General features: G+C 41.5%; 3 protein-coding genes across 3 annotated transcripts; all 3 read right to left on the bottom strand.

Moving 5' to 3' along the window:
• Positions 1–941: 941 nt before the first annotated feature.
• On the bottom strand, positions 942–5,839 carry LOC135236055 (extracellular calcium-sensing receptor-like). The gene is made up of 6 exons (XM_064302216.1): positions 5,630–5,839; positions 4,633–4,927; positions 3,358–4,155; positions 2,812–3,033; positions 2,597–2,720; positions 942–2,283 (listed from the first exon to the last, which is right to left on the bottom strand). Exons 2-6 carry the CDS (start codon positions 4,891–4,893, stop codon positions 1,370–1,372), a joined length of 2,319 nt encoding a protein of 772 aa, XP_064158286.1. The 5' UTR covers positions 4,894–4,927; positions 5,630–5,839; the 3' UTR covers positions 942–1,369.
• A 4,103-nt stretch (positions 5,840–9,942) lies between these two features.
• On the bottom strand, positions 9,943–14,354 carry LOC135236129 (extracellular calcium-sensing receptor-like). The gene is made up of 6 exons (XM_064302332.1): positions 14,150–14,354; positions 13,341–13,635; positions 12,098–12,895; positions 11,552–11,773; positions 11,337–11,460; positions 9,943–11,046 (listed from the first exon to the last, which is right to left on the bottom strand). Exons 1-6 carry the CDS (start codon positions 14,239–14,241, stop codon positions 10,145–10,147), a joined length of 2,433 nt encoding a protein of 810 aa, XP_064158402.1. The 5' UTR covers positions 14,242–14,354; the 3' UTR covers positions 9,943–10,144.
• Positions 14,355–16,170: 1,816 nt separating this feature from the next.
• LOC135236450 (extracellular calcium-sensing receptor-like) lies at positions 16,171–21,891 on the bottom strand. Its single transcript, XM_064302849.1, has 6 exons — positions 21,692–21,891; positions 20,780–21,074; positions 19,513–20,310; positions 18,856–19,077; positions 18,641–18,764; positions 16,171–18,439 (listed from the first exon to the last, which is right to left on the bottom strand). Exons 1-6 carry the CDS (start codon positions 21,880–21,882, stop codon positions 17,526–17,528), a joined length of 2,544 nt encoding a protein of 847 aa, XP_064158919.1. The 5' UTR covers positions 21,883–21,891; the 3' UTR covers positions 16,171–17,525.
• Between the last annotated feature and the right edge of the window lie 5,737 nt (positions 21,892–27,628).

Below are 27,628 nucleotides of genomic sequence, written 5' to 3'. Positions count from 1 at the left end.
ACCTCTTCTGACATATAAACAATTAGTAGGTTTGTCGTTTACAATAGCCCTTTGAAAATGCTTCCATTTGAAAATATGAAATACATTTTCATTTATTTCTCATTCAGGGTAAAGCAAAAATTCTTGAATACATGTTTCTTTCAGCTAGAATGTGTGTTTGCATGCATGTGTATGCATGTCTCTCAGCCTACATTTATATGAATTACTATTATCACCAACTCATAACAGAGTACAAAAAGACAAGATATTTTATGAAAAGCACGTTTTCAGCATACAAAAATACCTCACACATACAAAGCAATGTCTATAAGCCATTCATTCAAATCTAGGCCTGCCATTAAAAGTATTGATATCAAAATTTTAGCTAAACAATCTGTATTCCAAAGCAATACTACCCAGTGTTTCCTAAATTCAAGTAACTTGGCCCTGTGTGTACAAGCATACTGTGCATGAATGGGGTAAACGTATGTGTGGATAGGTTTGTAAGATTCTATATTTATTTAATAGGCCTCTATATGTGTGAACTGTATAGGTCAGTCAGTCCCATGAACCTCAGTTAACCTCTGCTGGCTGTGGAGATGACAGTATAAAATTGTTTGATTTTATTCACACTTTCACACTATTCCCAAACCAATCATATGTGGCAGGTGTTAATTTTATGCTCAGGAATCAAAATAAGCCCTGTGCACCACTTATGTTAGATGGAGAATGCTCGGTGGATAAACAATAAACAGCATCTGATCATGCTGTATTTGTTTGAATCCCAGTGAGAAATCTGCTGTATATCTGTGGGAGTCCCTTTCTAAAATCATATTCACAGAGGGATTTTCAATCAAATGATTGCCATACAAAAACAAGTCTCCCCTCCCGATAGAATGGGCCAAAAACAGCTATGCCCTCCCAGCCCTGAAAAACAAACACCCCCAGCTTGATGATGATGTATATTGTTAGGCTGGCAGCAAACTTCAGCAACACCTCCTGCGCCCCTCTGCAGCTCCCAAAGGAGTAAGACTGATTCTGTCTGCCCTCAACAGCACTCTGCAGACAGATGTTGCTTCTTCTAAATCTTCTAAAACTTCGAAACTAAGTTCTAATCTTGTTACTTTGGTGCATTTTCAGTGAGGACTGAAAAACTGCACAGTATATACAAAAGGCAGAAAACACAAGCATTCTGATTCATCAATATTTTATTGGTGGTATCAAATCCCTGAAGGTCTGGGGCTCCAGCGAACTAAATGTTGGTGGTAAAAATATCATGCTCAGACATTTTACAGATATGTATGTTTTTCACTAAAAGAAATATAATATAATTTAACAAACATACGACATACAAACATGCATCAATATTACTGACATTTCTTCATGTGTTTCAGAGAGATTTTGATGGCATTTTCCCCATCATGTGCTTTTTGGTATTTTGCTCAGGCCGAAACAATATTATGAAGCATTTAGGGACAAAAATGCAAAAGATCAGACCAAAGCTAGAAGCTAAAATTGCAAAGATCTCCACAGCTACAGTAAACTTCCCAGGTGAGCTGACATACGCTGGTATAAAGGTGATCCAGACTGCACAGAATATGAGCATGCTGAATGTGATGAATTTGGCTTCATTGAAGTTGTCAGGCAGCTTACGAGCCAGAAAAGCTAAAACAAAGCATAATGTGGAGAGGAGTCCAATATAACCCAGTACAGCCCAGAACCCCACTGCTGATCCTACATCACATTCTAGAATGATCTTTTCTTTGTAGTGCTTCATGTTCTTGGTGGGAAAAGGAGGGGATATAGTTAACCAAAGCACACAAATAAGGACCTGTATGAGAGTGAAAGCAAGAACACTCAGTCTCTGCTGCAGAGGCCCAAACCACTTCATCACGTTACTGCCTGGAAGTGTAGCCCTGAAGGCCATTAACACCACTATTGTTTTTCCCAGAACACAGGAGATGCAGAGGACAAAGGTGATTCCAAACGCAGTGTGGCGCAGCATACAGGACCACTCAGAGGGCCGGCCGATGAAGGTAAGAGAGCAAAGGAAACACAGTTTCAATGAAAAGAGCAGCAGGAAACTCAGCTCTGAATTGTTGGCTTTCACAATGGGAGTGTCCCTGTGTCTGTAAAACACGGCAGCCACTGTGATGGCCATGCAGGCCCCAGTTACAGAACAAGCTGCCAGGATAATCCCCAGAACGTCATGGAAAGACAAGAACTCAATAGGCTTGGGTACACATTCATCCTTCTCAGCATTCGTCCAGTAGTCAGCTGGGCAGGTGATACAGTCCAAGGAATCTGCACAAAAGAGAAAACCTCATTATTCAGGACTGTGCAGAAGAGGTCAGGGCATGAAAAACAGGTCCTGCGGGTTGTGGGATTGAAACATGTGACTAGTTTTCTGCTTCACTTGTACTGATGTTAAACTCATCAACATTGTCTTGCCAAAGCTCATTGAGCTGCAGGTGCGTCCACAAACATGCAAAAGCCCGCAAAGTATTTATGAAAATATACATATTCAGAATTAACTCATGTTAAATGCAGTACAGTGTGCTACATAGACGTTACAATAATGTCCTACATAGAGTTAATTATTTCAGTTTCTCTGCACCTGTGGCATTGCTGATTTCTCCCTCAGCACAAGGCACACAGTCGTAGCAGCAGACAGGCCTTCCTCTCTGCACAGCCTTCCGAGTACCTGGGGGACAGCTCTCACTGCACACTGACACAGGCACCTTCAAACAAATATGACAGCAATAGACATGGAGCCAGCGCGGACATGCCCACATATCTGTCTATTGAAATTACATTTGAATATGAAATTACCTGTGGCTGGCCACCTGCCCAGGTAATGTTCTTCTCCATCATCAACACCTGTCCATCTGGAGCAGATGCATCATAGTGGCCCACAGTCACAAACTCCATGTGCCCATCCCTCATCACCTGCCAGTTCACCAACTCATAAGTAGCCACTGGATCCCCATGGGCATCAAAGGAGACTTTGTACCCATTCCTGGTGAAGTTAACTTTTCTCAGGTGCTCCATGACCTGATGAGAGGGAGCCAGAGGGTTGATAGTACACCTGTCGTTAACCAGCTCAACTTCCACTCAACCTCTATGTTAACCATCCACTCCCCAATAACCAAATCCTCACAGTCTCAGCAGTGATATGTGCCTTTCCCAGGTTCTTATGGCCAGCATAAAAAAGAGCAGGTCTTTCAGATTCATCATGAAAATAAATGTATTCTGCAGATTTAAAGGGATTTTTGAAGTGACTGAATGCTATATTTTGTTTGGCCTTTTAGGTAGTAGGTTTTGTGTGTTGATGTCCTTATCCATTATAGTTGAAAGATTGTGTAATGGACTGTTTACCTGCCGGGGCTCAACTTGGATACTTGTGTTGCAGTGGGGTGGAGCGTTAGGTTCGTCTGTGCAGATGATGCTGTGTATGGCATGGGCTATTGCATACACAGCCTTGTATACCATGTTGGAGATGCGTAACTCAGATGTGTCTGTGTAGGGATTCTGTAGATCTCGCAGATTCTGTTTTCCATCGCATGTTTTACTACCCGCTGCAGTCTGACTTCCCCCCAGGCTGCAGCCGAATGCGGTCTCCCAGAACTCTGTCAGAATTGGCGAGTGGGAAACCTGTGCCGGCCCCAGGTCCAACAGGAAGTCCCGCAGCCCTGGAATGACTGAGCGGCGGATGCCAAAGCCGATGGCACCGGCAAACAGACGGAACCGCAACATCTTGTGGTTAGTAACCCAGGCCTCACTCCCAATCCACTGTAGTGGGGCCATCAGCTTGCCTTCCAGTTCCGAAAGTAAGACCAGCATGTCGCCTGTGGCAGCGAATGCCACAACGACGCGGGCTGTGGACCTGCTGATGACCTCTGCCACATGTCGAACTTTTGCGCGGGGGCTGGTCCTATAGAACGCCTCTGAGTATTCCACACAGATGCCCTCTGCCTGTGCGGCCTGCAGGAAGGCGGCCATCCCACTGTTCCCGTAGTCTGAGTCGCTCCGCACCGCTCCGATCCAAGTCCAGCCAAAATGCTTGACTAATCTAGCCAGGGCAGCTGCCTGGTAGTAGTCACTGGGGATGGTCCTGGAGAAGGTGGGGTGCTGCAGCTTGTCACTAAGACAGGCACATGTAGCAAAATGGCTCACCTATAGCTCCATGAATGGAAAGATGCACATTTTAAACTTTGAATACAACTTTATTCTAATCAGGAATAGTTAACCAATATATCTGTCTACCTACCTACCTACCTACCTACTTTTCTGTTTATACATTAGCGCTATGCACAAATTCCTGTAGCCATTCAGCAAATTCAAAGTGTCCTGAAGGAGGAATCTTGACAGCAAGAAATACTGTGGCTATATTTGGAAATGATGGTAAAGATGTCTATTCACAGAAACAGCAGTAAGACCAAGTTGCCATAAAAGCAGCTGGCTTATTATTCAAAAATATTTTCCATGTGTCTGTGGATACATAAAGACACGATATTAACAAACTATCCTACATATTAATGGCTTGTCTCTTTGTTTAATCCAAATACATTTTTGAATGCAGCGATAGTTACATCAATTATTTCAGTTAATTTATTGGAACATGCAATGGGGGACTGGGCAGGAGGAGCTCACCAGGGGGATGCCAAAGGGTCCGAGAATTCTGGACATGGCGATGGAAGGAGTGGAGCTAGACTCACCCACAACAGCGTGCACAGTGGCAGACTTTGAGCAGGACTGGTTGGGAAAGAAGACTGGCTCTATGCCATTAGCCAGCTGGAACGCCACCTTCACGGTCACTGGCACTGAGGCACAGCAGTCATGGATCTGGTAGCCTAGAGTTACACCTGGCAGGAGCTCTGAACTTTTGTTGATTTCCTTGATGGCAAAAACCATGGTTCTAGCAAAGCGCAGTTCCCGGAAATTCAAACTGTTTTCAGCAAAATGAAGAGTAAAAAACATTGACATAAACATTACAGAATATGCAACAAGGTGTGAAATGACAAAAATTTTAAACATGCTTTTTTTATTTAATTTGACATATTGTGGTTGGTTTCATATTTAAAATTAAATTAGAGAGGAGCAGTACATGGGCTCACCACGACAATCAACAGATTATGGCAGGTGTTAGGGTTATAAAAATAGTCCAGACTCATCTATATATTTTGTAATTAATTTTACTTCTAGAATTACAGTCCATGTATATTTCTAAAGTTTCAAAATTGTCTCTAACCTATATGTGAGTACATGACTGCTGTGAGGATGTGTAATGCCTTAACTTGAAGGTTAGACTGATGGAAAAAATATTGTTTGCACAAAATGAAATGAAATGCACACATACCGTGTAAATAATTTGCAGCGTAATAAAACAATGACAACATGTATTAAACAATAAACTTAAAAGGCATGTCTTTTTTGACGAAGTGGAAACCTGTGAAGATCATAACATAATAAATGTTTTGCAATTTAATTTACAGTATATTTAATCTACATTCTGCAATTGATCTAAGTAATATATTTCACAACATATTTTGTTTATATTAATTTTTAGGCATCTCCAGATTCTGAAAATATCGCTGTCCCCAACATTGTGGCTTCCACATTGTACAATGCTCTTCCTCCCTTCACTGACCTCCCCGTACACTGTGGCGCTTTGGGTTGGCTGGTGTAGTTGTTGTCAGTGGTGATCACATAGTCGTGAGTGGTAAAAACGCCTCCAATCACAAAGTCCCCAGGTTCGGAGAATAAAGTAGGCCTGGCAGTCCCCTGCAGTGTGCACCCAGACCCTGACCTTACTTTCAGCAGGGTGAGATCTCCAGCCACCAGTGTCAGAACCAATGTAGTCCAGAGTACCTCCATGCTTTCAGGACAGGATGTGGCACTCTCTCATGTTTAAATACCCTCCTGGAGTCCTGCCCCCTGAGCTCATGGACAGGAAGAGGCATTCCCTTCTTGGGGAAAAACATTCAGAGGGGTGGCTTTGCATTATTTACAAAACGACCAACTTTCATGATTTGTTTTATATTTTTTTCTCTGTTCCTCAGAAGAATCCTCTTCTCACCAAATAGGAACAGTAAACCACACACAACAGTAAAACTGAACTGAGGAGTGTGCTGTAATCTCACTGATACATGAACCAAAAACGTCCCTGACATCCTGTTGCAGCAATAATTACTGTCAGTATCAACTCTCCCCTGCTTCAGAACTATATTACATAATGAGACAACAAACATTAATTTGTCAGATATTATATAAATTATATTTATCATCAACAAGATTAACTGAAAATACTACATTTAAAAAAAATGGGAAAAATATACAGCAAATTAATTGACATAAAGCAGATATGTTTTTTTCCCACTATTGACAGTTATTAGTACTGTAGTGATTTAGGCAAGAGACAAGCCAGGCAGATCTGATGTTGCTAGTATTCACCCTACCAAATACAATGGGGTAAATTTCCACAAAATGTTTTATACCAGTGATCTATCCCTTTAAGATAATAAATGTTTTGTTTGCTTATTTGTTTACCATGGCTGGAGTTTTATGGTTTAAATATTCATTAACTCATAAATACACATAGCCATCACATAACCATTCATGTTACAGTTAGTGATTTAAATAGCCAGGTACAACTGGGATACATTCTGATGCCGCTTTTAAACCAAGTAATTACTTTGCTAACAGCAAGCTAACAGTGCTTTGGATTTTATTTACGTCACAGCTAGCAGGATCTGTGGCAAGGAATTCAAGGTAGTCAAATGGAAATGACTCTCTTTAAGAACATGAAGCACAATTGACATGCATCTGATGACATCATCTGTGTGCGCAGAATTCTAGATCTTTGTCACCCACCGGTGGTGTGAAGATCCCCCCCCCCCTTCCACCAGGTATAAAAGGTAGGGACAGCAATCGCTCACTCTCTTCTTGCAGTGTCTCTTCCTGCCCCTTTCACCCAAGGTGCCATTGTCCTAGGTAGCCAGCTAACTTGGGAAGGTTGCTTCCTGTTGATGTGTAACAGAATAGAATTTGTCATTGTTAAATATCTTGCAATTTTTAAACTATCCAGACTTTAAAGTAGGCTCTTAAGCATTGCACACACTGGAAAATTAGGCGATATAATATATTACTTTTACTTTCCTGCCAAAATTCTGTGTGAAGTCTGCTTTAAAAACTAGTATTGTTATAGTGTATCATGCACTAATAAATCAAAAACACAGGTTGTTGTTTCCACTCATAGTTTTGTTGCAGGAGCAATGAATGTCTGAGTTTAGCTATCGGAGCACGCTGGCATGCCGACCACTAGGGGGCTTGCACAAAGGGGATAGAAATTGCAAAATTTCCCAAATGGGGCCTTTGCATTGAGAAATGTATCACACTCTGAAGTTGAATGAATGATCTTAACATTGGACAGGATTTTAGTTCCTTTTGTTCCTTTTCTCTTGGATGAGTGCTAATAATTCTGACTAACTGGATAAATTCAATCAATAAAAAGTGGATTTTAGCTAGTTTTATTTAGTCTATTTAGCATTTATATGTACAAATGCAGAATAACATTACTGAATACTAACATTTTTTTCCATACAGGCCTAATTGCAGTGTTGGTGTAGCCTACACAGTACCGCAACCAAATAGATATATCCTGTGACCTAAGACATGATACCATGACCAAATAGATATCCCATGTGATCTAAGTTTGGCAGGTCGACCCATACTTTGTGCACCACTGGCCTAGACAAGAACTTGATATCCAAGCAAGAGCCTCACGCACAATTACTATGAGCAGTTTGGTCAATTGGTGAAATTTTAGCAGAGTGCAGTAGGAATTACGTGGGTCACCCTCTCTCCATTGAAAATAAATTACTTCTGGCTAGAGTGCCGCAGGAATGCAGTGTTTGGTATAAATCCAGGATTACTCATAATGATTGCACAAACCAATAGATATCTCCCACGACCCAAACTTTGGTCGCCCCCCACAGTTTGTGCACCACTGGTTTAGTGTGAAATAAGTTATCAGGGGATGGGGAGACTCCTTGTTTTGTGGCCTTTTATCACCTGAGGGCTGCTAACGGAATGAGTGGCATTGGTGGCCAGAGACGAGTAATGAAAAGGCTGAGTATAACCCAGCAGTTTGTATGTCGGCTACATTTTAATGCATTGTGGATCTTTGTGTTATTCCCATTCTGTGGGCAGTACCCACTGAACTGTATAAGAACTAGAATGAGCCAACCAACCACCACCGTCTGCATATAAGGCTACCCGCAAACTTTAATGCTAGTCTATAGCTAACCTTTTGCAGGAAACTTAAAACGAGTGTAAATTAATACTGTCAATTTTCAGACATCCTTGTAGATTTTTCTAAATCCATCGGCCGTGTTTGGGGGTTCTGATAGGCTACGCGCAAGTCCCACCACTGTCAGGCTAACCGTGGATCAGCCTTGTGCGGCTATCTAATAAGCCTAAATAATGAGAAAAATGCCCACAATGTAAATAGAAGCCTATTTTGCAGCCCCATAGTTCGGCTATCATCTTGTAGTTTATTGCAGGCGGGGTTAGACTATGTTGAAATCAGTACCCAACCTTACATGCAGTTTTGAGAAACATGCACATTTTGCTGGTAGCCGAACACAGACATTGCGATATTTTTCAATTGAAATGACCCAAAATTATTTCACAAGGGAAACTTGGTTTTGCTTCTTTAAATGGCCTTTAAAGGCTTATTTTAATGGTGCAAACCATTTAGATCAAGGCAGAAAGACAGGTGCCAGATAGTCAACAGCTCTAGGCAGGTTCGGATGATACAACTTTGCTGTCAATACAGCCAAAATGTTATCACGATATGGAGAAATAAGCCGCGAGTATGCTAAAATAGCTTAACAGCCATAGCTTAATAAATTACATTGGTAGGCTACATTTGGTTTATGGTCTAAACATATTTCACATGGGGAACTTGATTTTGGTTATGCAAATGGGTATAAGGCAAATTTTAATGGCGCGCATTTGTTTAAATCACGGCAGAGAGACAGGGGCCTGATAGCTAGCCAGCGACTGCCAGATCCGTCCCAGTGTAATTGGCTATCTGCGGCAATACACAATCAGACAATAAAAAATTTTCAGTACAGCCTGTTGAATACATACCAGTACATACCCCCCAAAAAAGACATTTTGTCGCAAATAACACATTCCACATTATCACTTTAATTGGACTATTGTAGAGTGTTTCATGTTGACATAAGTCATGAATGCTGAGTTTATAATTAGGGTCAGAAGTGGAAAGATTTACTTGTGTGAACTGCATAGGTCAGTCAGTCTCATGAACATCAGTTAACCTCTGCTGGCTGTGGAGATGACAGAATAAAATTGTTTGATTTTCTTCACACTGTTTCACACAATTCCCAAATCATATGTGGCAGGTGTTCATTTTGTGCTCAGAAATCAAAATAAGCCCTGTGCACCACTTATGTTAGATGGAGAATGCTCGGTGGATAAACAATAAACAGCATGTGATCATGCTGTGTTTCTTTGAATCCCTGTGAGAAATCTTCTGGATATTTGTGTGAGTCCCTTTCTAAAGTCATATTCACACAGGGATTTTCAATCAAATGATTGCCATACAAAAACAAGTCTCCCCTCCCGATAGAATGGGCCAAAAACAGCTATGCCCTCCCAGCCCTGAAAAACAAACACCCCCAGCTTGATGATGATGTATATTGTTAGGCTGGCAGCAAACTTCAACAACACCTCCTGCGCCCCTCTGCAGCTCCCAAAGGAGTAAGACTGATTCTGTCTGCCCTCAACAGCACTCTGCAGACAGGCGTTGCTTCTTCTAAATCTTCTAAAACTTCGAAACTAAGTTCTAATCTTGTTACTTTGGTGCATTTTCAGTGAGGACTGAAAAACTGCACAGTATATACGAAAGGCAGAAAACACAAGCATTCTGATTCATCAATATTTTATTGGTGGTACCCAATGGTCTATGGCTCCAACTAAGTTAACAGTGGTAAAAATATGGTCTTCAGAAATATTTACAGATATGTGTGTTTTTCACTTTAAGAAATATACTGTGGGAGAATAACATATGCCAGACAGTCTAAATAAAGTTATCCATGAACATTACTGAGAATTGCTTCTGTGTTTCAGAAAGATTTTATACCATTTTCCCCATCATGTGTTTTTTGGTATTTTGCTCAGGCCGAAACAATATTATGAAACATTTAGGGACAAAAATGCAAACAATCAGACCAAAGCTGGAAGCTAAAATTGCAAAGATCTCCACAGCTACAGTGAACTTTCCAGGTGAGCTGACATAAGCTGGTATAAAGGTGATCCAGACTGCACAGAATATGAGCATGCTGAATGTGATGAATTTGGCTTCATTGAAGTTGTCAGGCAGCTTACGAGCCAGAAAAGCTAAAACAAAGCACAATATAGAGAGGAGTCCAATATAACCCAGCACAGCCCAGAACCCCACTGCTGATCCTACATCACACTCTAGAATGATCTTTTCTTTGTAGTGCTTCATGTTCTTGGCGGGGAATGGAGGGGATATAGTTAACCAAAGCACACAAATTAGGACCTGAATGAGAGTGAAAGCAAGAACACTCAGTCTTTGCTGGGGAGGCCCAAACCACTTCATGATATTACTGCCCGGAAGTGTAGCCCTGAATGCCATTAACACCACTATTGTTTTTCCCAGAACACAGGAGATGCAGAGGACAAAGGTGATCCCAAACGCAGTGTGGCGCAGCATACAGGACCAATCAGAGGGCCGGCCGATGAAGGTAAGAGAGCAAAGGAAACACAGTTTCAATGAAAAGAGAAGCAGGAAACTCAGCTCTGAGTTGTTGGCTTTCACAATGGGAGTGTCCCTGTGTCTGTAAAACACAGCAGCTACTGTGATGGCTATGCAGGCCCCAGTCACCGAACAAGCTGCTAGGATAATCCCCAGAACCTCGTGGAAGGACAAGAACTCAATAGGTTTTGGTACACATTCGTCCTTCTCAGCATTCGTCCAGTAGTCGACTGGACAGGTGATACAGCCAAGGGAATCTGCACGAAAGAGGAAATCTCATTAGTCTGGAGTGTGCAGAAGAGGTCAGGGCATGAATAGCAGGCTCTGAGCGCTGTGGGATTGAAACATGTGATAATAATCTTTTGCTTCAGATCCTTGTACTGATATTAAACTCATCAACATTGTCTTGACTAAGCTCATTAATTTACAAATGAGTCCCCCAACATGCGAGAGCCTGCATCAAGTACATTGATACAAGAATGTACTTTTGCTAAATGTGATGTAGTTAATGTGCTACATAGAGTTAATTATTTCAGCTTCTCTGTACCTGTAGCATTGCTGATTTCTCCCTCAGCACAAGGCACACAGTCGTAGCAGCAGACAGGCTTTCCTCTCTGCAGAGCCTTCCGAGTGCCTGGGGGACAGCTCTCACTGCACACTGACACAGGCACCTTCAAACAAATATCACAGCAATAGACATGGAACCAACTCTGACATGCCACCATATCTGTCTAATGAAATTACATTTCAATGTGAAATTACCTGCAGTTGGCTGCCTGCCCAGGTAATATTCTTCTTAATGATGAATACTTGTCCATCTGGGGCAGATGCATCATAGTGGCCCACAGTCACTAACTCCATGTGCCCATCCCTCATCACCTGCCAGTTCACCAAGTCATAAGTAGCCACCGGATCCCCATTGGCATCAAAGGAGACTTTGTACCCATTCCTGGAGAAGTTCACTTTTCTCAGGTGCTCCATGACCTGATGGGAGGGAGCCAGAGGGCTGATAGTACACCTGCTAGTAACCAGCTCAACTTCCACTCAACCTATATGTTAACCATCCACTCTGCAATAACCACATCCTCACAGTCGCATCTGTGATATGTACCTTTCCCAGGTTCTTATGGCCAGCATAAAAATGAGCTGAACTTTCAGATTCACCATGAAAAGAACCCATTCTGCAGATTGAAATAGATTTAAGAAGTGATTGAATGCTATATTTTGTTGTGGCCTTTTAGGCAATAGGTTCTGTATGTTCGTGTCCTCACCCTTTATAGTTGAAAGATTGTGTACTGGACTGTTTACCTGCCGTGGCTGAAGTTGGATACTTGTGTTGCAGTGGGGTGGAGCTTTAGGTTTGTCTGTGCAGATGATGCCGTGTATGGCATAGGCTATTGCATACACAGCCTTGTACACCATGTTGGAGATGCGCAGCTGGGATGTGTCTGTGTAGGGGTTCTGCAGATCTTGCAGATTCTGGTTTCCATCGCATGGTTTCTGGCCCACTGTAGTCTGACTTCCCCCCAGGCTGCAGCCGAATGCGCTCTCCCAGAACTCTGTGAGGAGCGGTGAGTGGGAAACCTGTGCCGGCCCCAGGTCCAACAGGAAGTCCCGCAGCCCTGGAATGACTGAGCGGCGGATGCCAAAACCGATGGCACCGGCGAACAGACGGAACTGCAACATCTTGTGGTTAGTGACCCAGGCCTCACTCCCAATCCATTGTAGTGGAGCCATCAGCTTGCCTTCCAGCTCAGAAAGCAAGACTAGCATGTCTCCATAGGCAGCAAATGCCACAACGACTCGCGCTGTGGACCTGCAGATGACCTCTGCCACACGTTGCACTTTTGCGCGAGGGTTGGTCCTATAGAATGCCTCTGAGTACTCCACGCAGATGCCCTCTGCCTGTGCGGCCTGCAGGAAGGCGGCCATCCCGTTGTTCCCATAGTCTGAGTCGCTCCTCACCACCCCAATCCAAGTCCAGCCGAAATGCTTGACTAATTTAGCCAGGGCAGCTGCCTGGTAGTAGTCACTGGGGATGGTCCTGGAGAATGTGGGGTGCTGCAGCTTGTCACTAAGACAGGCACAGGTAGCAAAATGGCTCACCTGTAGCTCCATGAAAGGAAAGATGCACATTTTAAACCATAGAACTTTATTCTATTCACGAATATTGGTGTGTCTTCCTACCTATCTACTTATGTGTATTCAGCACTAATACACTAGTGCTCTGTACAAATTCCTGTAGCCATTAAGCAAATGCAAAGTGTCTTATAGGAGGAATATTGACTGAAAGAAGTATTGTAGTTAAATAGATAAAAATGTCTGTTCACAGAAACATTTGTAAGACCAAGTTGCCTTGAAAGCAGCAGGCTTATTATTCAAAAATATGTGTCTTTGGATACATAAAAACACAATATGATCAAAATATCATATAATGGCTCATCTCTATATTTATTTAAAATACATTTTTGAATGCAAAGATTATTATATTATAACTATTTCACATAATTTATTGGAACATGCGATGTAGGACTGGACAGGAGGAGCTCACCAGGGGGATGCCGAAAGGCCCAAGAATTCTGGACATGGCAATTGAAGGAGTGGAGCTAGACTCACCCACAACAGCATGCACAGTGGCAGACTTTGAGCAGGACTGGTTGGGAAAGAAGACTGGCTCAATGCCATTGGCCAGCTGGAATGCCACCTTCGCTACCACTGGCACAGAGGCACAGCTGTCATGGATCTGGTGGCCCAGAGTTACATTTGGCAGGAGCTCTGAGCTGTTGTTGATTTCCTTGATGGCAAAAATCATGGTTCTAGCAAAGCGCAGTTCCTGGAAATTTAAACTGTTGTGAACAAAATGAAGAGTCACAAACATTTATAAGACATAACATATGCAACAAGGTGTGAAATGAGTATTTAAAATATGCTTTTTACTTTTATTAAATTGGCTGTTTCATTTTTAGATTGAAATTAGAGATGAGTATTACATGGGCTCACCGTGAAGATCAACAGATTTTCCTAGTTCCTTAACTTGAATGTAATTCCTAAAAATTAAACAACTGAAACTAAACTAAATATACAGTACATCTTGTAAATTATTTGCAGCATAATAAAACAACGACAATATGCATAAAACAAAAAACTTGTCTTTTAAGATTAAAAGTAAACCCATGGAGATGATGTAATTTCATAAGTGTTTAGCAATTTTATTTACAATAAATTCTGCAACCAATCAAAGCAATGTATTCCACAGCATATTGTGTTTACATTTATTTTTATGCATCTCTGGAATTTGAACATATGATTGTCCCCAAAGTGGCCTCCACATTGTACAATGCTCTGCCTCTCTTCACTGACCTGCCCGTACACTGCGGCGCTTTGGGTTGGCTGGTGTAGTTGTTCTCAGTGGTGATCACATAGTCGTGGATAGAAAAAACGCCTCCGATCATAAAGTCCCCAGGTTGAGAGAATGAAGTAGGCCTGGGGGTCCCCTGCAGTGTGCACCCCAACCCTGACCTTACCTTTGGCAGGGTGAGATCTCCAGCCACCAGTGCCAGTACCAGTGGGGTCCACATCACTTCCATGCTTTAATAACAGGATGTGGCACTCTCTCATGTTTAAATACCCTCATGAAGCACAGCCCCCTGATCTCATGGAGAGGAAGAGGCATTCCCTCCAGGGGGAAACACATGCAGAGGTGTGGCAATGTATTATTTACAAAATGACCAACAGTCACAATTTCATTTTTTTTGTCTTTGATCCTCATAAGAATCCTCTTCTCACCACACAGGCACAGTAAACCACACACAGTAGTAAAACAGAACAGAATGGAATCATTACAAGCCTGAAACTAATTCAGTACCCAAGTGACTTTGATTTATGTTAATTTGACACTAAATACATACTGTAAAAATTGTCTACCCAAATTTATGGAACCATTATTTTTTCAGGGAGGAACATGTTATATGAGCAGTATTTTGACAGAAATTAGAATTCTTAAACAAAGGGTATAATTTCCGGGCAACATACTGTATCTATACATATTCGTACATACCGTTTACCACTACATTCCCAATCACTTAAAAAGGCAATCTCTTAAAGCTGAATCACTTTGTGGCAACACACAGCAGATATAAGAATGATGGTAGTATTTGCAGGGCATAAGTGTGCAATCAAGATTAAAGTATCAAAACCAATTAAATATGTGAGGAATTATTCATGATGCACACAATGTACATGAAGGCGTAAATTAACATAAATGGCCAGAGTTACCTACATGAAACTTCCAGCGCAAAATGTGGCTTGATGCAGGTATGTTGGTGCGTACACAGTCTGCATTAAATTAACATCTTATTTACAAAGGCTACAGCTAATTACACAGTCAGTGAATGGGACTTCCTACTAATCACATTCTGCATATGAGGCATAGCTTAAAATGCACAGTTAAAAAAACTTGAATGTGGGGAAATTAATGCATCTTCTCATGTGAGATTAGAGCATATCCAGCACTATGGTCAGCACAGGACAAAATGCGGACTGTGATATTCCAGTTGTGGCTACAGTTGTAATGTAGCCACAAATTAAATGAAACAGATGAAACAGATGCGAGAGCATAATGATACAAGGGTTGTCTATTAGCGGGATGGAATGGGGACTTTGTGTGGTTCAATGGAAGTTCTAGGTCATCTTTTATTTCTCCCAGAGGAGTAATTATTTCTATTGCTGGGTGTTTATCAGAGTAATTGTAAGTGTCACTGATTCCATACAATTTATCTCTATTTTTTGGCTGTTCCGTGTCTTGTCTTATAGTGCTTTCCATGATTTTTTGGCATGGAAAATATAATGGAGACTCAAACCTTGTGATATAGGCTACAACATATGCCAAATATAACTTTAAAGAAATAAAAACAAACACACAGTAACCCTGTTTTTTATTACTGTAATGCAATTTGAGCATGAACTGTTTCTAACAATGTTCCATTAAAAGCACAAATCACACCTTTTCCGTGATATACAAGATTAGTTAAATGCACCAGACTATCAATGCATTTACTTGTATTTTTTTACTAGTAGCAAATGTCCACTGATCACTTGTTATGGTCGCTACAGTTGCACATGTTAATACATTTTAAACTTCACTTAACTAAATCAAAAATCTAAGAGGTGACCTGAAGGATGTAGTTCTCGGGTAGACTATTTTGACAAATGGATCTAAAATACAAAATAAAATACACCCACACTTGGGACAGTTTTTTGTACGAGTTCTTGTATTTGTAAAATGTAAAATACTGATTGTAAAAAATATTGGACATACATACATACATACATACATGGATACTTCATTACTCCAATGGGAACATTTCCCTAGCAGCATATAGCAATCACATTTACAAACAGACATTGATATCAAGAAACATGCAATCATTCACTTTACAGAAAGCATCAAATAAATATATAAACAGAGATACAAATTGAGGCATATTGAATAAATTCTTACAAACCTATCCAGACATATGTTTGCCCCATTAATATTCTGTATGGTTGAATGGTGGTTGGTGGGGCATGTTTGGCAGGGTATTTTAAGCGATTTAGACTTCTGAACTTGCTGAGGAACAGTGGCTTAGGGAATGTTGGTTTTAAAATCTAAGGGGAAGACAAATAGGGGCAACTGGAGTCAGAAGTGCATACTTCTTGACAGTGAAGCCCATGCCCGATTCAAGGCAAAATATATTAGAAAATAAATTGAATACTAATATCAATCTAGGTCATTAGCAGGAAATTTCATTAAGAACAGTATGTTTGGCATACCACAACCCCCCAAAAATATATTGTCTCAAAGAACCCTTTGAAGTGCCTCTACTTGTTACCACTTGTGTTCCACATTATCACTTTAACTGGATTGTTGTAGTGAAGAGTGTTTCATGCTGACAAAAGTGGCAAATGATGTGTTTCTAATTAGGATCTGAAGCAGAGAGATTTACTTGTGTGAACTGCAGAGCTAAGTCAGTCTCATGAAACTCAATGAACTTCCACTGGCTGTGGAGGTAACAGTAGAAAATTGTTTGATTTTACTCACAGAGTTTAATGTAATTTCCAAATCAATCATGTGGAAGGTGCTAATTTTATGCTCAGAAATCTACGTAAGCCCTATACACCCGTTCTGTTAGATGGAGAACAGCTGGTAGATAAACAATAAACAGCATGTGATCATGCTGTGTTTCTCTGAATCCCTGAGAGCAATCTGCTAAATATCTGTGGGAGTCCTTTGCTAAAGTCATATTCACACAGGACTTTTAAAGCAAATGATTACGGAAAGAGAAAACCAAAAACAGCTATGCCCTCCCAGCCCTGAAAAACAAGCACGATGATGATGTATATTGTTAGGCTGGCAGCAGACTTCACCCCTACACCACGCTCCCTCTGCAGCACCCAAAGGAGTAGGACTGACTCTGCCTGCCTCCAGCACATGCCCTCTGCAGGCAGACTGAACAATTGAGCAATTTACAGAAAATTCAGAAAACACAATCACTCTGATTCATCAATCTTTTATTGGTGGTATGAAATCCCCAATTGTCTATGGCTCCAGCTAAGTTAATATTAGAGGTACAAATATGGTCCACAGAGATATTTACAGATATGTGTGTTTTTCTCTTTAAAAAATATACAGTAGCAGAATAATAAAACAAACATAACAATACAATCATCCATCAATATTACTGAATCTTTGTGTGCTTCAGAGAGATTGTGATGGCATTTTCCCCATCATGTGCTTTTTGGTATTTTGCTCCGGCCGAAACAATATTATGAAACATTTAGGGACAAAAATGCAAATGATCAAACCAAAGCTGGAAGCTAAAATTGCAAAGATCTCCACAGCTACAGTGAACTTTCCAGGTGAACTGACATAAGCTGGTATAAAGGTGATCCAGACTGCACAGAATATGAGCATGCTGAATGTGATGAATTTGGCTTCATTGAAGTTGTCTGGCAGCTTACGAGCCAGAAAAGCTAAAGCAAAGCACAATACAGAGAGGAGCCCAATATAACCCAGTACAGCCCAGAACCCCACTGCTGATCCTACATCACATTCTAGAATGATCTTTTCTTTGTAGTGCTTCATGTTCTTGTAGGGGAAAGGAGGGGATATTGTTAACCAAAGCACACAAATAAGTACCTGTATGAGAGTGAAAGCAACAACACTCAGTCTCTGCTGCAGAGGCCCAAACCACTTCATCACAGTACTGCCTGGAAGTGTAGCCCTGAAAGCCATTAACACCACTATTGTTTTTCCCAGAACACAGGAGATGCAGAGAACAAAGGTGATCCCAAACGCAGTGTGGCGCAGCATACAGGACCACTCAGAGGGCCGGCCGATGAAGGTAAGAGAGCAAAGGAAACACAGTTTCAAGGAAAAGAGCAGCAAGAAACTCAGCTCTGAGTTGTTGGCTTTCACAATGGGAGTGTCCCTGTGTCTGTAAAACACGGCAGCCACCATGGTGGCCAAGCAGGCCCCAGTTACAGAACAAGCTGCAAGGATGATCCCCAGAATCTCATGGAAGGACAAGAATTCAACAGGTTTGGGTAAACATTCATCCTTCTCGGCATTCGACCAGTAATCAGCTGGACAAGTGATGCAGTTCAGGGAATCTGCACAGAAGAGAGAAAACCCTGTTCAGGAGTGAGCAGAATTAAATCAAAGCCTGGGGGAAAACTGAGCCTGGGGGCTGTGGGTTGAAACATGGATTTGACACAAATTTTCTACTTCACACCTAAATTAAACGCATCAGCATTGTCTGGCATGAACACATAGTGTTTCCCCCAATTTGTGAGAGCCTGCATGCAGTGTACCTGTAGCATTGCTGATTTCTCCCTCAGCGCAGGGCACACAGTTGTAGCAGCAAACAGGCCTTCCTTTCAGCATGGCCTTCCGAGTGCCTGGGAGACAGCTGTCACTGCACACTGACACAGGCACCTTCAAACAAATATCACAGCAATAGACATGGAGCCAACTCAATCATGCCAACATATCTGTCTAAGAAAATTACATTTGAATGTGAAATTACCTGCAGCTGGCTGCCTGCCCAGGTAATGTTCTTCTTAATGATGAAAACCTGTCCATCTCGGGCAGATGCATCATAGTGGCCCACAGTCATAAACTCCATGTTCCCATCCCTCGTCACCTGCCAGTTCACCAGCTCATAAGTGGCCACTGGATCCCCATTGGCATCAAATGAGACTGCGTACCCATTCCTGGAGAAGTTAACTTTTCTCAGGTGCTCCATGACCTAATGGGAGGGAGCCAGATGCCTGATAGTACACCTGCTAGTGACCAGCTGAACTTTGACTCAACCTCCATGTTAACCATCCACTCAGTATTCCCCAATAACCACGTCCTCACAATTTCGGCAGTAGTAAATTTCTTTCCAACATTTTTGTGCCCAACTAAAAATTTAGCAGGTCTTTCACATTCCAGTCAGGATTTAAGTAACTGAATGCTATATTTTGGTGTGGCCTTTTAGGTAGTAGGTTGTGTGTTATACCTTAAACTGTGCTCACTCAGTTATTATTTGTAATTTGCACTGTAACATTGAATGCTCTCTAAATTACACAGGATTAGGGCATCAGCCTAATAATGATAATAATAATAATAATAATAGTAATAACAGTGTTGATACCCTTAAACCCTTTATAGTTGAAAAATTGTGTGCTGGACTGTTTACCTGCAGTGGCTCAACTCGGATACTTGTGTTGCAATGGAGTGGAGCGTTAGGTTCATCTGTGCAGATGACGCTGTGTATGGCATGGGCTATTGCATACACAGCCTTGTATACCATGTTAGAGATGCGCAACTGGGACGTGTCTGTGTAGGGGTTCTGCAGATCTCGCAGATTCTGGTTTCCATCGCATGTTTTCTGACCCGCTACAGTCTGACTTCCCCCCAGGCTGCAGCCAAAAGCGCTCTCCCAGAACTCTGTGAGGAGCGGTGAGTGGGAAACCTGTGCCGGCCCCAGGTCCAAGAGGAAGTCCCGCAGCCCTGGAATGACTGAGCGGGGGATGCCAAAGCCGATGGCACCGCTAAACAGACGAAACTGCAACATCATGCGGTCAGTGACCCAGTCCTCACTCCCAATCCACTGTAGCGGGGTCATCAGCCTGCCTTCCAGCTCTGACAGCAAGACCAGCATGTCGCCCGAGGCAATGAACGCCACAACGACGCGGGCCGTGGACCTGCTGATGACCTCTGCCACGTGTTGCACTTTTGCGCGAGGGTTTGTCCTGTAGAGTGCCTCTGAGTACTCCACGCAGATGCCCTCTGCCTGTGCAGCCTGCAGGAAGGCGGCCATCCCATTGTTACCATAGTCTGAGTCACTCCGCACCGCTCCAATCCATGTCCAGCCAAAATGCTTGACTAGTCTAGCCAGGGCAGCTGCCTGGTAGTAGTCACTGGGGATGGTCCTGGAGAAGGTGGGGAACTGTAGCTTGTCACTAAGACAGGCACAGGTGGCAAAATAGCTCACCTATAGCTCCATGAAAGAAAAGATGCAAATTTTAAACAGTGAATGTAACTTAATTCTAACCAAGAATATTTGTGAATCAACATATTTGTCTTCATACATACCAACTTATGTCTGTCTATTCAGCACTAATACATTAGCACTGTGCACAAATTTCTGTAGCCATTCAGCAAATTCAAAGTTTCCTGTAGGAGAAATCTAATCTGCAAGAAATATTTTGGCTATAGGTGTTTATTTACAAAACCAAAAGTAAGACCAAATTGCCATGAAAATGTCCGGCTCATTATTGAAAAATATTTTCTATGTGTCTGTTGGCTACATAAAGGCATAATATGAAGACAATATCCTATATATTAATGGCTCATCTCTATATTTATTTCAAATACATTTTTGAATGCAAGGATGATTATATCATAATAATTTCAGGTAATTTATTGGAACATGCAATGGGGACTGGGCAGATGGAGCTCACCTGGGGGATGCCGAAGGGTCCGAGAATTCTGGACATGGCGATGGAAGGAGTGGAGCCAGAGTCGCCCACAACAGCATGCACAGTGGCAGACTTTGAGCAGGACTGGGTGGGAAAGAAAACTGGCTCAATGCCATTGGCCAGCTGGAATGCCACCTTCACAGCCACTGGCACAGAGGCACAGGAGTCATGGATCTGGTAGCCCAGAGTTACACCTGGCAGGAGCTCTGAGCTGTTGTTGATCTCCTTGATGGCAAAAACCATGGTTCTAGCAAAGCGCATTTGCCGGAAATCCAACCTGTTGTGAACAACAATATACAGTGTCAAAAATATTGAAATAAACATAACAGAACATGCAACTTTTTTATTTGATTGGCTATGGTTTATATTTATATTCAATTAAGAAAGAAGTATTATATGGGCTCACCATGAAAACAAACACATTATTTTAAAAAGGTTATCTTGGTACTGGGGTTATACATAGCCCAAGCTCATTTATATATTTTATACTTATTTGACTTCTAAAATTACAGAACATGTATATTTTTAAAGTTGCTAAATTTTCTCTTTTGATCTAATTGTGACTACATCACGCTTGCAAGGACATACAATGCCTTATCTTGAGAATGATAGAACATATATCTTACTTTTTTATAACATAATAAAACAACGATAGCATGTATTAACTTAACAGGCTTTTTTTTTAAGACTTGGAGTAAACCTGTTGAGATCATAATATTATAAATGTTGAGCAATTTAAATAACAGTATATTTAGCTACACTCTGCAATTGATCTAAGTAATTAATTTCACAACACATTTTGTTTATACTAATAAATATGCATTCCCAGAATCTGAACATATGACTGTCTCCACAGTGGCCACATTGTACAATGCTCTGCCTCTCTTCACTGACCTCCCCGTACACTGCGGCGCTTTGGGTCGGCTGGTGTAGTTATGCTCAGCGGTGATCAATTTGTAGTGGATGGTAAAAACGCCTCCGATCACAAAGTCCCCAGGTTCGGAGACTGAAGCAGGCCTGGGGGTTCCCTGCAGTGTGCACCCAGACCCTGACCTTCCCTTTGCCTGTGTGAGAGCTCCAGCCATCAGTGCTAGAACCAGTGTGGTCCACATCGCCTCCATGCTTTTATGACAGGATGTGGTGCTCTCTCATGTTTAAATACCCTCCTGGAGTCCTGCCCCCTGAGCTCATGCAGAGATTCCCTTTTTGGTTTAAACACATGCAAAGGAGTGGCTATTTTTAGAAAATGTCTCTGATCCTACATGGGTAAGTATGATAAATCAGGCAAAGGTGCATTATTAGTAGTAGTAGGAATAGTAGTAGTATTTATTGTATTATTGGTTTGCTGTTTTTATTACATCGTTATTGATATACTGTTGTTCATCATACTTTTCTGTAATAATAATTATAATAATTAAAGCCGCAAGCGGCGTTGGGAGGCGTCCAAGCATTGGCACTATCGCGCCCCCTATGCAGCAATTTTAAAATGGCTTTGTCCTCATGAGCATATACCTTCACCCAAACATATCTACTGAATATCATGATGATTGTATAAAATATTGATGACTTATGGCCAATTCTGTGCTAAGAGCCGCTGGCGGATGACTTAGTTGCGTCGCCATGGATGTGTCCTGGCCGCTTCCCGTAAAGGCCTTTACTATGATGTAACACTTAGATGGCATGTCGTAACAGTTAAATGGCCCGGTGTGTATGTACAGCTGCAGCGGTTCCATGCCGCAACTAAAAAAGGTGTCACACTAGTGTTGTCACGATACCAAAATTTTGACTTTGATACCAATACCAGGTTTAGTATCACGATAATTGATACTGAAACGATACTGATTCAATACTCGGTACCTAACGATACTTAAATTACCTTAATAGATCAGAAACGTAATGTCCACAAGGGATGACCATTTTCGAATTCACGGTTCATTAAAAACCTGGTTTATTAACAACCTTTAAGTTGAAGCTTGATCAACATATCAATAAGCATAGGACTATAGTATTACAACACTAAACCATAGAAAACTATATTAAATATATTTCAAAAATGAAACAATTGTAAAGTAAATAATCTTTAAGTCTTTCACTTTAAAATATATCTAAAAACAGCATATTTCAATAACAATACAGCATCTTCTTATAATAAAATATTTACAAATTAGAACAGCTATTGCTATTGAAGTGAACTGAGTCTAAGCTGGCGCTGTATCAACCACGAAGAATGCAGAAGCGCAGGTCACCTCACTTGCCAACCTTAGTTGCTACTGCCACCTAGCGAAGATTCTGACAAATTACAGTTTTCATCCTCTCAATCGGTAATGCGGGAGACACATTTCCCTGGCTTTTACATTTGACACAAAACTACCGAATGTCGGGAAATTCTAATACCAAACAGTTTATTTTTTTAAGTACGGAAAAAGTACTGAAGTTTCGGTATACGGTGCAATACTACGTCAGACAAATTCAATCCATTGCTTAGCTTAGCAGAGAATGCACATAGACAGATAGAATAATAATACACATTTCAAATAATAGATAGGACATTGAGAAAAAACGAAACAAAAGACGAAATATCAACCCGCGACCTGCGTGCTGCTCGCATAATAGCCTACCGTATTATTTATTTAGACACTGGCATATAAGAAAATTTTCGGTTACGCTGACCGATAAAACGCTATTCCGAAAGCAAAATCAGACATGTTATACATCGTTAGAAAGCTTATACTCTCACCTACTGAATAAATTAACTGTCAATCAAACCAAATTATACTAAAAAGGGTGACAACACCGTAAGCAACAGGTGTGGTACAAGCGGCCAAAACCAGACTTCGTTTTTGAAGCTCATTTCCTGGTGTTGTAGTTCCTGGTTGCTCACTAGCGCCACTACGGATGGCTCCAGTATAGGTGTTTTCATATCCGGTTTCCATGTAAGTCTACGGTACAAATGCGATCAAAATACAAAGTCAATAATTTTCTCTCACAAGAACAAATAGTCATAATAGGTGTATTTTATTCGTCTTATGACTGTCCATGGGTCGAGTTCATGATTTATTGCGTCATTTGGGCACAGTACCAATATTTGTTCTGAACCAATGAGGTACAGCTTGCGTCACTTCCGGATTACTGCGGAGGACTGAGCTACAGTAGGGGCTACAATCTGTGGTCACTGGGGTGGGAGGTGGCGTCTCTTGGCCTTGACATTGCGGCTCCGACCACGGTCCACCTGTGCGAAGTCAGAAAATGCAGGCATCCCATTTTGTAGTGGTTTCATTATAGCGTGTGCTATTTACAGCTGCACTAGACGACCATAAAATAATCCTCCTCTGAAGTTTTGCAGTAGCCAAGTCATTTTTACTATTTCCTTTAGCCCACTTAACCAAATAATTAGTTGGCAGAAAGCGTAATCAGCTAACGCTTATGTGCTATATGTGGTAGTCCAGTAGCCTATGCTAAAACAGTTCGCAACTTCGGCTACCAAGACATTTGACTAGCTAGCTAACCCTAACCGGCAAATATTCCATCTGTCAAACCTGTTTGACGGCTTGTCAGTCGTGTACATTCCGTAAATGTCTACCTGGGCTAGGCTGCACGAATGTGACAAAGCTAGAAGCTAGCAAGAAAATAATAATAATTAGAAATTCAATGTACATTATTTTTGTCTTTATGCAACAGGTGGAAAACTTGCTCTTCTAAGTGCGTCATATTTACACGCCTGTAGATCAGTTATTAAAATACTTGGTAGATTTGTTAATCACCGCTGACAGTGTTAATTTTTATTCGGTAAAAAGTGACTTGCGAACGATCGGTCAGCTAGCGTCACCCAGCAAGTAAACACCACAAACGGCGATGGAGTAGTAACAGTTAAGGCTCATTAACTGACTGGCGAAAACCTACGACGATAACTTGCTTAGTTAACAGCAGGTCTACCAGACAGTTATATGAAAACTAGCCTAGTCAAATCACTAGTAGTCTACACATCTCTGATTGATTGACCATCAGTGCAGTCGATGTTCTTCCCCTGTAGTTCATATTGCTAATGCATGGTTAGCACGGATAGCTTACCTAGCTCACTGGCAAGCTGATATGCTAGCTAAGCATAGTCGTTTTGCCGAGAAACATAAATTGAAGATAACTGAACAGAATTGTATTATTAATATCATACATATAACGTGATTACATGACACAGTACAGTCACGGATGGAAATGAAACTCCGTAAACATTTGATCATATATTTTAAAATATAACGGCAGACAGTCAGCTAGCCTCAAGTTCGTTCTGCAATCGTTTGTTCAGGTTGATGGGCTTTTCCGCACCGGACTGTCACATTACAAAATCACAAGACCGCTTAACTCTATGGTTTTGGCTCCAAATCGAGAACATGGCCGCGCCCGCCATTGAGCTTCAAAACGTGTTTTACAGACCCACGGAGAGGCAATGGGTGACGTCACAGTAGCTTTGTCCATATTTTTTACAGTCTCTGGTGTGGTATTACGCACAGATATTTTTGAAGGTAGCCTACCCAGGTATCACAAATGCGCGTATATTTCACAAATGGATTGTCCAAGACAATATATGACCACTCAGCCTCAAAAGGGACATCTCTACGCGTAAAACCAGTGGTAAGATTGTATATTTATTCAATGTTTAGTCCCAGATATTGACTGTGGAATGACATGGTATAATTAAAAAAACTTTGTCTCGTTTATTTCGTTATTCAATGAGCAGCGTTTTCACTTCTGTATTGGCATATTTTAGGGCAAATGTCGGGTTTATCTTGTTGTTACGGAATATTACATTACATTACATTACAGGCATTTGGCAGACGCTCTTATCCAGAGCGACGTACAACAATGTGTATAACCATAACCAGGAACAAGTGTGTCGAAAAACCTAGAGCGCAGTAGCCTACCGTTCCAAGTGCAGGGAACAACCGCATAGTTCAACTTGGACCCTGTAGGTTAAACTGATTAACACTAACACAAACAAGAACAGCAACAACGCAGTCTATGCAAAAATACAAGCAATAGTTAAGACTAGTTAAGTGACCTACGAAACAACTACCTAGTTACAACCCTAAGCTTACAGTCAATTTAGAGATTAAATTGAGAATACGATTTCTCTCAGCATAATGACGGATTCAAAGACTAAACGAACTCACCCGATATTGTCTTCAAATGGATCCATGCCAAAGAAAAGTAATGATTCATCCTCTCAAAAAGCTTTTACTAACAAACTTTTAGTAACAAAAAACTAAATATCAGCTCACCACCCCTGCTACCTGCGCTCAGAGTACCATATTATTTATTTAGACATTGGCAGACTACAGCATAAATTGCGTCTTTTGTTTATATTCAATATTAGAAATTGCAGCGAGAAACTGCAGCTGTAGACACAAGATAGTTTGTTATGTTATGGTAGCAACGGAACGAAGCGGACTATATATGTATTACCGTCATTGTTTCCTTATACCAGCGTGTTTTAGCGCGTTTGCACAGAAACTCAGAACCTATAAATAAAATGGTTTAGCTATTTCTCAGCATAATGACAGATTCAAATGGTAAATGGTAAATGGACTGCATTTATATAGCGCTTTTATCCAAAGCGCTTTACAATTGATGCCTCTCATTCGCCAGAGCAGTTAGGGGTTAGGTGTCTTGCTCAAGGACACTTCGACACACCTAGAGATTCAAAGAGATTCAAAGACTAAACGAACTTACCTGATACTGTCTTCAAATGGATCCATGCCAAAGAAAAGTAATTATTCATCCTCTCAAAAAGCTTTTACTAACAAACTTTTGGTAGCCTAGCATGCACTCTGGGTGGCACTGTCTTCCATTGCTTCCCCGACGATCAGACCCTCCCCTCACTGATAAAAACTAAACCCTACGGTGTCGGATTACTTGCGTCGCCATGAATGTGGCTTGCCGTAAAGAAGTTTACTAGATGTCGAAACACTTAGATTTGGCGCTCCAGCTCTTCCGCACCCCAACTAATAAAAAAAGTCCAAATGGCGGGCAAACAATATGGCGGACATAGGTGCTCTCAAAAGCAACGTTGTAGAGCACATTCAGATGCATCGGTCGATGAAGTTTTGTGTTGATCTAACTTATGGTGTAGGAGTTATGGCCTTTTAAAGTATGACCCTTTGTTATAGCGCCACCATCGAGCCGACATAGATTTTTAGTGCCTGAGTAGTGGGGGGCCATAGGAACCCACCTGCCAAATTTGGTTGCTCTAGGACTTATGGTTGCTGAGCCTCAGACACTTTTAGCGGAGAAAAATAATAAGAATAATCCTAACAAAAAAACAATAGGGTTCCACCAGCTTCGCTGCTTGGACCCCTAATAATAATAATCCTAACAGATACAATAGGGTTCCACCAGCTTCGCTGCTTGGACCCCTAATAAGTACTCTATAAAATAGCTATAAAATGTAGCCTAGACAGTGCATTCTGAAATGTTAGGCTGCAATGGATTGAAAGGTATTGTACTGAGCTGTGGCGTGGTGCCATTGGACTAAACTGCACCCACAGCGTCTCTGCCAACATGAACAAGGATTTTGAGAAGCAATCAGTTTCACTAGGTGCTCTGTTTGGACTCTGCGAAAAGACTTTAAATAGCACAGTCAAGGATGCCAGAGGCGGAGCTATGAAAACTGATGCTGAATTCACACTAATTTCTGGAACACTTAAGGTGTGGCATCTGCCCGCATTAGGAGTGGCCAACGTGAGGATAGTTAGAGGCTGAGCTGGTTGCTTTATTGTGGGCATTGTGGGTGGAAGAAGGGGGTTTGGGTAATGCTGTCTTGTGCTCTGATAAATTATC

Source organism: Anguilla rostrata, chromosome 12, assembly GCF_018555375.3.
Source record: "Anguilla rostrata isolate EN2019 chromosome 12, ASM1855537v3, whole genome shotgun sequence".
Classification (NCBI taxonomy): Eukaryota; Metazoa; Chordata; class Actinopteri; order Anguilliformes; family Anguillidae; genus Anguilla; species Anguilla rostrata.
Note: the sequence above shows the minus strand (reverse complement) of the source record. Positions and strands in the feature narration are given on the sequence as shown.

What these genes read in the sequence shown, in the direction of transcription:
- LOC135236055 (XM_064302216.1), bottom strand. Translation starts at nt 4,893, where the DNA reads ATGGTTTTTGCCATCAAGGAAATCAACAAAAGTTCAGAGCTCCTGCCA. An exon ending in GACCCTTTGGCATCCCCCTG is followed by an intron (nt 4,156 to 4,632) that starts GTGAGCTCCTCC and finishes ATGGAGCTATAG; the next exon opens with GTGAGCCATTTTGCTACATG. An exon ending in AGAAATCAGCAATGCCACAG is followed by an intron (nt 2,284 to 2,596) that starts GTGCAGAGAAAC and finishes TCTTTTGTGCAG; the next exon opens with ATTCCTTGGACTGTATCACC.
- LOC135236129 (XM_064302332.1), bottom strand. Translation starts at nt 14,241, where the DNA reads ATGATCGGAGGCGTTTTTTCTATCCACGACTATGTGATCACCACTGAG. An exon ending in GCGCCGCAGTGTACGGGCAG is followed by an intron (nt 13,636 to 14,149) that starts GTCAGTGAAGAG and finishes TGTTCACAACAG; the next exon opens with TTTAAATTTCCAGGAACTGC. An exon ending in GGGCAGGCAGCCAACTGCAG is followed by an intron (nt 11,461 to 11,551) that starts GTAATTTCACAT and finishes ATTTGTTTGAAG; the next exon opens with GTGCCTGTGTCAGTGTGCAG.
- LOC135236450 (XM_064302849.1), bottom strand. Translation starts at nt 21,882, where the DNA reads ATGGCTGGAGCTCTCACACAGGCAAAGGGAAGGTCAGGGTCTGGGTGC. An exon ending in TCCGAGTTGAGCCACTGCAG is followed by an intron (nt 19,078 to 19,512) that starts GTAAACAGTCCA and finishes CCCTCCCATTAG; the next exon opens with GTCATGGAGCACCTGAGAAA. An exon ending in AGAAATCAGCAATGCTACAG is followed by an intron (nt 18,440 to 18,640) that starts GTACACTGCATG and finishes TCTTCTGTGCAG; the next exon opens with ATTCCCTGAACTGCATCACT.